The 10853-nt window shown below is 32.2% G+C and overlaps 1 protein-coding gene and 1 pseudogene across 1 annotated transcript; both read left to right on the top strand.

Annotated features, from left to right (window-relative positions):
- The first annotated feature begins 109 nt into the window (after positions 1-109).
- LOC148270388 (agamous-like MADS-box protein AGL62) lies at positions 110-938 on the top strand. Its single transcript, XM_088216987.1, has 2 exons — positions 110-433; positions 528-938. The coding sequence occupies exons 1-2, from the start codon at positions 110-112 to the stop codon at positions 936-938; spliced, it is 735 nt and encodes a 244-aa protein (XP_088073113.1).
- Positions 939-9610: 8672 nt separating this feature from the next.
- Positions 9611-10127, top strand: LOC148270387 (agamous-like MADS-box protein AGL62 pseudogene; annotated as a pseudogene).
- Positions 10128-10853: the final 726 nt, after the last annotated feature.

Genomic DNA, 10853 nt, shown 5'->3' with positions numbered 1-10853 from the left:
AAATTGTAATTATCAAATTGAGTAGTCTATAAATATACTTCATTCTACTTCATCCTTATTCAATCATTCAAATCATAAATTAATCTTTTTATTCGTGCTAAATTTATCCATGGAGCCTCCTTGGAAGTTAAAGGGCCGCCAAATGATTGAGATGGTGAAGATCAAGAAGGCGACGAATCTCCAAGTTACCTTTGCCAAACGACCGGCTAGCATTTTCAAGAAGGCGAGTGAAATTAGCACACTTTGTGGCGCTGAATTTGCAGTGATTATTTTTTCACCTGCCAAGAAAGTGTTCTTTTTTGTCAGTCCTTCTATGGAAAAGTTGATCAATCGATTCAGTGGCCTAATAGAACAACCTCCTTCAGCTAACAGATGTATGATGGATGCTCATCGAAATGCTTATCTCCAAGGGCTCAACTCACAGCTAAATAAGGTATAATCACTACCATGTCTTCATATATCTATACTATTTAATTTTTATAACTAATCCTTGAATTTTTTTTGGACATGATTATATATAATTAAAGCTTAATGCCCAACTGGATGCTAAAAAGAAGCGAAGTGTGGAGCTTAAGAAGGTGATGAAGGAGAATGCAAGTAAAGCCTGGTGGATGGGTTCCATAGATGACATGAACCTTTCACAGCTTCAGCAATTTCAAGCTACTCTTGAGGAATTATACGAGAATGTTATAAAAGTTGCTAAAGAAAAAGATGCTGAAGAGGACAATATTAATCCTAATTCTGATGATCAGCTTTTTCTTGAAAGCTCTTCCAATAGAACTGGACTTCCATTTGAATCTATCCCCTTAAATGCTATCGTTGGTCCCAGAAACATGGTTAATCCGAACATGAATAGGGTTAATTCCAACATGGTTAATCCAAACGTGATTAGCCCCAGCATGATTAATCCTAACATGTTAATCCTGCAGCTTATATGAAGATGCTTCGTGACATGCTCAACAACAATAATCCAAACATTCCCTTGTCCAATTCCATGATTCCCAATAATCCAAACATGGTCTCTAATGTCATGCCTATCAACAGTAACCCTACAAACATGATGCTATCGACGGCAAATCTGATGATCAACAATTAACAAAACATGGTTCCAGTCGATCATATGATGATGAACAATGACCAGAACATGATGGTGGGGGGATCGGATGCGATTAACGATTAAAACTTTATGTATACCAATGGTCTTAACAATGTGAACATGATGCCAGCTACAGGATATAATATGACTCAGAATAATGGTGGAAACGGGTAGGAGTTTTTCAAAATTTGAAGTTTATGGGAATGTGTTTTGATTAGTAAGGTCACAGAGTGCTCATACAGCTTGACTTTCATATTTAAGCTATATTATCAATGGAATGTAAAGTGATATATTTTATAAATAAAGGATCTATTAGCTTTCATCTTAACTCTAATTTTACAGTACTATATGCTATGCATGCATTATAAATCTTATATAGACATGCATTGTTTAATACATATTAGGGCTTAGATTTCACCCCAAAAGAGAGAGAGAGAGAGAGAGAGAGTGTAACACCCAAGTAATTTAATTTTTATCTTACTATTTTTATTTTTATTTATTTGAATTTTTTAGATTTTTAATTAATTTAATTTGATTTAATTTAATTTAATTTAATGAAAATAAAAATAATAATATTGATAAAATTGGGTAAAAATATTATTTGAATTTAATTGAAATTGATTTTGGGAAAAAGGGGTGAAAATTTAGATTATGGGGGTATTTTTGAAAAGAAAATCAGAAATCGGGGGTCAAAACACAATTTAAAAAAGTTGTGCCACGTCAGCAGCCACGTCGGCGGCCCGGTCAGCAGCCCCGGCCAACCAGGACACGCCGCGTGGTAAGAAAATGCTGACCAGGGGACGGGTCACGTGGGTGATCCGCGTGCGTGCGATCAGACGGCTCAGTTCCATTCCCGCGCGCACGGATGGCCCAGATTAAATCAGGCACGGACGGCCCAGATTGCATCGCGATGGACGATCCAGATTTAATCCCAATTAAATTGCGATCGAACGGTCTAGATTTAATCTTGATGGACAGTTGAGATTAAAAGGCAAAGGGTATAAATAACCCCACCCACACCTGACCACAAAACCCTAGCCGCTAGTGCCTCGCTGGAGGAGCCAGCCACCGCCACTCGGCGCCGCACCGGGGAAGTTTCCGACCGCCGAGCGAGGTAAATTTTGTCTTCCTGGCTCCTTTTTCGATGCTGAGTCTGCCTATGGCCAAATCGGAGCCAAAACACCGGCCAAACGGCCAAAAAATCCAGCCGAAGTCCAGCGGCGCCACCGCGCCCCCCCTATATTTTTGCCTCCGATGAGGCCCTTCCCGGCCTCCGTTCGATGCAAATTTTATACCACTGTGATCACCGTTCTTTTATCTACAGGTTGATATGAGCCAAACATCAAAACGCGACTCACGCCGAAGGAGCCGCCGCACCTGAGAGCACCGCTGCTGGTAAGTTTCGGTTTTTTGTGATTTTTTTGCCCACCAAGGGCCCTAGGGTTGTTTTATCACAGGGACCGATGCAAGTGTGGCCGAATTCGGCCGAAAACGGCCAACCTGAGGCGAATCGCTGCCGCTTACGGCGGTGTCGTCGCCGGAGCACGGCGGAGCTGCCGTGCCAGAATTTCAATATTGGCCGAAAAGGGCCCTAGGTCTGATTTGAGATTTTTTGGGACACATGCAGGTACCGGTAGTGCGTTTCAGTTTTTCGAAAAAAATTCAGAGAAATTAGGGACAGCCTGTAGGCACACTGTAGAGTCAAATTTAGACCCCAAAACAAGTAAGGACCCCTCACCCTATTTCCTATCACGGTATTAAAGCTAAATAAATAATTAAACTGTACCTTGTGACTTTATAGATGTATAATTGATTAAGGTTGCCAATGGAGCCCGAGTCTAATACAGTGTTGGTCTGTTGTTGTTTGATCTAATTTTCAGTATTAAATGCAGTATGATGTTTGATGTAATTATGTTATGATCTCGTATGCATGAACCATGGTTTCTTTCATTATGGTTTGTATTATGGTGAACCCGGTATTGTATTGTCTTGTTTGGTGTCGATGAGTGGTTTACATATTTATGTATGGTTGGATGAGTGAGACCAAGGAAAATGGCAAAAAGGTTATGTGAATTGATGAGTTGAAAATGTGGACAGCCTGACTAGATATCCTAGGAGATGGTGGATAGACCGAGTCCGTAGGGAACCCTACCGGGAACGTGGTCTCTCATACCGGACGGGGTATGGAGACCTTATGTGTTTTGGTGCCCATACCGGACGGGGTATGGGGACGGCCCGTTTCACCCTCATACCGGACGGGATATTGAGGTTCATGGTTTTGGCGCCCATACCGGACGGGGTATGGGGATGGCTCGTTTCACCCTCATACAGGACGGGGTATTGAGGTTCATGGTTTTGGCGCCCATACCGGACGAAGTATGGGGACGGCCCTGGAATCAGGTTGTAAATGTTAATGGTTCATGTGTAGCGGGGTTCCCCTATGGATCCCCATGGATACTAGCAGGCTGGTAAAAGAGGAAATCTATTTTCTGATGATTGAAATGTAAAGGTATGATATGTGTTATGTTATAAAGTGTGTATGATTTCATGATATTATAAGGTTATTGTTTTCATATGTTGTTTTCATAGATCTCACCGAGGTAAGTGGACAGTAAAAGTTTTTATGTTAATAAACTAGTTCGTTATAAATTATGCTCCATTGATCATTTTTGTTTTCTACCCACCTTTACTTCCGTGGCGGTGAGATAGTATGATGTCTTTACGGGGCTGGTGTAGCTCATCCCTTATTTAACCATTTCAGATCAGAAAGACGTTACATATCCAATATGTTCCCGAGCCCCTTATTTAACATATTGTATTTACATATCCAATATGTTCTATTAGATGTCATATGGGGTGGCAGGATGTCATATGGGGTGGCAGGTTCTTGAAAAATCATCCATGAAATATTAATTATTTACCGATCTACTGTTAAAACAGATGTATGGTGCGTAATGGCTGTAATAATCCAATGGAAAATAGAATATATAGCTTGTGGAGAAGATATATAGTGGATATATATAGATCAACTTCGAAAGTAAAACACAATTAACTTATTCTTATTTAACAAAAAATTTTAAGAAAGACATGGCAATGAAAGTAAAAATAAATAGTAAATTAAAAATGCATTATGCAAATACGGATTCAAGTGCACGTTATATTAAAATATCTATGCGTACTTAATAAATTTACTATGCAACGTGTTATAGTTTATATTAAAAATATGATATTTCAATATATTATAAATAATTGAGTGTTGTTAAAATAATATCTCAGATTGAAAAAATTAATTGAAAAATTACAACCATGTTCTATATTTACAAAAATTTTATAAAACATATTGTGCTTTTTCATTAGCATAACTACTACTTATGATGGAAATTGGGAGGAACCCCAATCTCTTTGGGGTCTGAGTTTTTTTCCAAAAAAAAAAGCTCTTGAAGACAGATTCCTTCAAGAAAATATTAATTCCAATTGAGAATATTCGATTAAAAACATGACTATCTAAATCCTTCCATTTTGTTGCAAATTTATTGGGAAGAATGACGAGATTAATGAAAAAGCAAACATAAAAATTTAGTTAGATAATCCTAAAATTCTGACTAAAATATCTCTCATGGAAACACTTTTAAGTCCCTATGGATTCAAATAGAGTATAAATAATTTTGAATCAATGTAGAGAAAATTAATAGAGAAGATGAGCAATCATCAAAAGCATCAAGAAAGATAACATACTATGAAAGACAACTCACCATAGTGAAGAATTGAGCCAAATTAGAATAGTTTTATATGGAAGCTTCATTAAAACCTTTTATGGCTAAGGTTGAAAAGAGGACAATGGTTATTAAAATAATTAGTAGGTTGGTAATTGTATAATATTCAGTACTTTGGGATTTTCTTATAATTTTAATTTATTTTTATATATAACATGTTAAACTTCATGGTGGTTTCGCAATATTCGCTATAATTTTATTACCAAGTTTGTAATTTTTTGTTGACTAACTTATTATTCATGTCTGGAGAAACATGAAAAATATTTTCATTATCTTCCCAAATTTGATATATATATATATATATATTAGGAAATAGGTTGGTAATTATATAATACTGTGTATTGGGATGTGTTATTCAAATTTTATTTATCTGTGCATAGATGTTGACACTATTTTCATTATCTTGTCAAATTTGATAAGCAAGAAAATGTGGCTACTAATAACTATTTCTAAGAAAATTCATCTCATTTCGTTCTACAAGCAATGATGATTTGAAAATGGTAAATTCGTATAACTTAAAGGTAATATTATATCAATCTTCAAGATTTTTTTACTATATATTTCAATGAGGTGATTGTAAAGCATTCCAAACAAATAAGTTTTTAAAGTCGATATATTTACAAAGAAAATTTGTCTAAATCAAATTATATATTGAACAATATAAAATAAAAATGCCTAAATCAAGTTGTGTTGGATAGTGAAAAGTGATAATGTCCAACTTGATGATTCCAAACGAGTAAGTTATTAAAGCTAATAAATTTGTATAGAACATTCATCTAAATTAAATTATGTATTGGATAGTGCAAAATGATAATATCAAACTTAGTGACTCCGAATGAGTAAGTAATTAAAGTTAAAAAAAATTATAAAAAAATTCACCTGACTCAAGCAATATGTTGGATAGTGCAAAATGATAAAGTCAATCTGGTAACACCAAATGAGTAAGTAATTAAATCTATGAAATTTTTATAAAAAATCTACCTAACTCAAACTATAGGTTGAATAGTGTAAAATGATAATGCACCACCTGATGATTCCAAATGAGTACGTAATTAAAGTTAAAAATTTTATACAGAAAATTCACCTAAATCAAGTTATATATTAGATAGTGCAAAATAATAATGTCTAACTTAATGACTCTAAATGAGTAAGTAATTAAATTAAAAAATTTATATAGAAAATCCATCTAAATCAGATTATATGTTTGATGGTGAAAGATGAAGATCCCCAACCTAGTAACTCCAAATGAGAAAGTAATTAAAGCTAAGAAATTTATATAGAAAATCTCTCTCAATTAAGTTATATATTGAATAGTGCAAAATAATAATGTCCATCCTAATAATTACCCAATAAATAAGTAATTAAAGTTAAGAAATTTATAAATCAGTTTATATATTAGATGGTGCAAAATGATAATATGCAATCTGCTCTAAATAAATAAGTAATTAAAGCTAAGAAATTTATATAGAAAATTAATCTAAATCAAGTTATATATTCGATAGTGCAAAATGATAATGTCTAATCTGTTGACTCCAAATGAATAAGTAATTAAAGCTAATAAATTTATAAATAAAATTATTTGTTGGATAGTACAAAATGAAATTTTCCAATTTGATGAATCCCAATGAGTAAGTAATTAAAGATTAAAAAATTTTATATAGAAAATCCATTTAAATAATGTTTGATGTTGCATTGTGGAAAATAATAATGTCAGTCTGATAACTCTTATAAATACTACCCATTTTTTATCACTTCCTAGTAAATTATAAGCCAACTTTTTTATCTCCTTCTCACATCATCTTTTTCTTTCACTTTTAGATGGATAGGAAGAGCAAGGGTCGTCAAAAGATTGAGATGATAAAGATGAGTAACGAAATCAACCTCCAAATAACTTTCTCAAAACGAAGAGCTAGTTTTTCTAAGAAAGCTAGTGAATGGTCCACTCTTCGTGGCATCGACATTGCAATTATTATTTTTCCCCCAGTAAAAAGGCTTTTTCTTTTAGTCATCCTTGTGTTGAAAAAGTGATTGAAGATTTCATTTGTGGTAATCCTCCACAAGATACTTCAAGAGCCATGACACTCATTGAGGTTCACCGCAACTCAAGGATACATGAGCTCAATATGATCCTCACACAGGTTTGAGTAGACCATATTTAGATTTTAAAACTTATTATACTTATTTGATCTTCCTTTTGTTCGATTAAAACTTATAATGAATTGTACTTATTATTTGAAACTTATGAAAATAGGTCATGAATCAACTGGAAATCGAGAAAAATTGCAATGCAGAGCTTAAGGAAATACAAAAAATATGTGAGAGTAAGTGTTGGTGGTTGGGTCCAAAACAGGAAATGCGTTTCTCACAACTTGAGGATTTAAAGACATCTCTTGAGGAATTGAAGAAGAAAGTTACTAAAGAAGCTAAGATGATTATAATTCAGAACAAATTAAACATGATGCCTCATGTATTAAACAATCCAAACACGATACCTAATGTGTTCAACAATAATCCCAATATATATATTCAAGGAAATGGATAAATAAGATTCTACTAGGTTCATTTCTTGACTAAGTCTCAGAAGGATGAAATTAAAAAGAGTTGTAAACACAATACTTGCAGTTTGTTTTATTTTATTTATGTTAGATATAATATATATATTCAAGGAAATGGATAAATAACATTCTACTAGGTTCATTTCTTGACTAAGTCTCGGAAGGATGAAATTAAAAAGAGTTGTAAACACAATACTTGCAGTTTGTTTTATTTTATTTATGTTAGATATCTGGTGCCTTAGCATTTGGGTTTTCGTCATGTTCCTTTTCATTGTAGGGTTGTGGTACTTTTAAAGAGTGCAATAATAACATAATTTTTTTATCTATGCATTTATTTTTATTTTCAAGTTGAAATCAACCTGCTATTCTAAGAGTTGTAATAGGAGAAAATATTTTAAGTAATTTATTTTTAACTCATTAACTCAAGACAAAGGTAACGTCTAAATGTAAGAAAATAAGATATTAAAGTCACATAATTGTGCTTTGATAAGAACATGATCATCTTTGGGAATACCTTCAATTATGTCATATTTATGTGAGTTAGTTTTTACATTGACAATTATGAGTCTATTTTTGAATAAATACTTGTGTTGGTTAATTAACTAATATACACACATTAATTTTAAAATAATATAAATAACATTTAATTAAAAACATACAAGGAAGTACAATCTCTTGTACAAGAAGAAATATACCAACTATTCAATTAAATAATGGTTGGTATAAGTCATATCTTGAGTTAATTTGAAATACAATAAATGAAATGAATTAACTATATGGTAATTATGCATCCATGGACAAACTACTAAATTTCATGATCAAATTTTTATACATTATAAGAGTTGTGATATATTTATTAGATGACACTCTTGGTGACATGTATGTTCATCCAATTTATTGATGCGATAAATAAATCATGATGATGAATGAAAAGTGTTTAGTCATAATAAATCAATTATATTGGTTAAAGTCCTATAAATAATTTAATACTAAGCCTATATGGGTCACATGCATAAGCTCCAGCTAAGAAAATTCTATCAACACATAAATGCTAGCTAAGAAAATTCTACTAGTTTGATGTGGGTAATTAATCTTAAAATAAATCAATAATGAAATTAGGTAATATTCAGGGAAAATATTCTATTGACAGTGCTTATCTAAGTATGTAAACATATCTATATATTTGGGAATATATATCCCAAGTAGGGATAATATCTTCATTAAATGTTAAGTATATAAACAAGGAAGATTTTATATTAGGACCAAACAATATTAAATAGAAATTTTCAATCAAATGGATCAAAGAAATTGCATTTTGTTTAAGCAGGCTCAAGTTGAAGTGTTATACAAATAAAATAATTGTAAGTCACCTTTTGAAAGTACTCAACATGAATTATATGAATTTCAAGTTTAATTGAATATCACATGCAATTGAATTAAAACTTTATTGTTATGAAGGTTAATCGATTGTCATAATTAAATTTAATTATTTAAAACTTTGAATTTTAAATGTGATCCAATTGATAGTTATAATTTGCAACTTAGATCCTTCCTTAATGCTTATAAATAAATTAAAATTATCCATTGTACTAATGATCAATTAATTTTATAAAGAATTCATCATAGTTTTTAAATTTTAATATATCCTATAATACATTTTTATATTTTTTATTACTTTAACATAAATAATCTAAGGATTTTTATCATTGCAATTTGATTCATTGTGTCTCCTAACAAGAGACAAATAAATAAAATTAAAAGTAGCTCTCTTACCTTCTCAATCCCAAATTAATATCGAGAATATATATACATATATATAACATAAAAAATGTAAAATTTTCAAGAAGGTTCAATTTTCATATATATCAATCTAGCTATGTATCTATAAATGTTAAAACAATGATGATTTTGCAAATTGTATAAAAGTACAGCTAAAATTTAACTTTAATTGTCCAGATTTTTCCTACCATATATTTCAATAAAGAGGAGATTCTCAAGTAACTCTAAAGATGTAACTTATTAATACAGGAAAATATGTACAGGATGTCTACCTAAAATTTATTAATTCACAACCTTGATTTAAATCTCCTATAAATGTCACTCATTTCCCCCTCTTTCAATACAATTATTTCTCTCCATTAGTCTCTCTTTTAATTTCTCTCTGCACATATTCAATACTTGTAACCATGGCGAGAAAGAGTAAGGGACGACAAAAGGTTGAGATGGTGAAGATGAATAATGAAACCAATCTCCAAGTCACTTTCTCCAAACACCGAGCCGGACTTTTCAAGAAGGTGAGTGAATTGAGCACTCTATGTGGGGCTGAGATTGCTATTATCGTCTTCTCACCCGGTCGAAAGATCTTTTCTTTTGGTCATCCTTGTGTCGAGACTGTGTTGGAACGTGTTGTTAGTGGTAATCCACCACAAGCTACTTCTGGAACCATGAAACTCATTGAGGCTCATTGGAACGCTAGTGTCTGTAAGCTCAACACTCCGGTTATTTTAATTTCTTTCCTTTCTAATAAAACGTTTTCAATATAAATAATATATATTAATTCTACTGCATGTATAGGTTCTGAACCAACTCGAAATCGAGATGAAGCGAGGCGAGGAGCTTAATCATATGAAAAAGACAAATGAGAATCAATGTTGGTGGATGGCTCCCAAAGAAGATATGAGCTTAACACACTTCAACAATTGAAGGCCTCTCTCAATGAGCTGAAGAAGAATGTGGCTAAGCATGCTGAGAAGATTCACCCGAGCACCATCAGAAGTCGATCCACAGAAGCTAAAAGATCTTTCAATCCAAAACCAATAATCTCTCCTGTTTTCAGTCTGAACATATTTCTAAACTAGAGTTTCCAATAGATATTTATATGGGAGAATTTGACTCTACTTCCTAGTTCATGTGACCCATTCAATTTTGATTAACGATGATCTTATTTTTGTATACTTCACTTACTACTTTTTAAAAAACTTATAACAAAGAATGACATTTTTCTGCTAAAGAAAACATATTTCTTACCAGATGCTTAGTCAAAGCATATAAGCGTGATATTCAGTTTTAAAATTTTATTTAAAAATATTTACTATTAAGATATTTTTAGACTAATTTTGTACACTAAAACTAAATTGTTTTCAACTTTGAGAGCAAAATTAATCTTGAGAGCAACAAAGGATGCTGATAAAGAAAAACATGCTAATAGATTTAAAATTAAATAAAAGAAAAAAAGTGAAAGAGAAATAGGAAGGGGTTGCTGAATGATGCATTAACATGGCAATACTATTATGATATATTGTTTACATTTTGAAGCCTTATGAAACACAAACAGATATGCATGAAGAACAGATTGTGTTCAAGGACAAAAATAGAACAAGAAGACTAGAATATAAAAAATATATAGACACGTTTTTTATATCAATGAGA

The sequence above is a fragment of the Carica papaya genome, chromosome 1, assembly GCF_054855325.1.
Source record: "Carica papaya isolate Zhongbai chromosome 1, ASM5485532v1, whole genome shotgun sequence".
Classification (NCBI taxonomy): domain Eukaryota; kingdom Viridiplantae; phylum Streptophyta; class Magnoliopsida; order Brassicales; family Caricaceae; genus Carica; species Carica papaya.
This window is presented reverse-complemented; position numbering and strand designations above follow the sequence as displayed.

Coding starts and splice junctions, on each gene's coding strand:
- LOC148270388 (XM_088216987.1), top strand. CDS start 110: ATGGAGCCTCCTTGGAAGTTAAAGGGCCGCCAAATGATTGAGATGGTG. Junction 434..527: donor TCAACTCACAGCTAAATAAG/GTATAATCACTA, acceptor ATATAATTAAAG/CTTAATGCCCAACTGGATGC.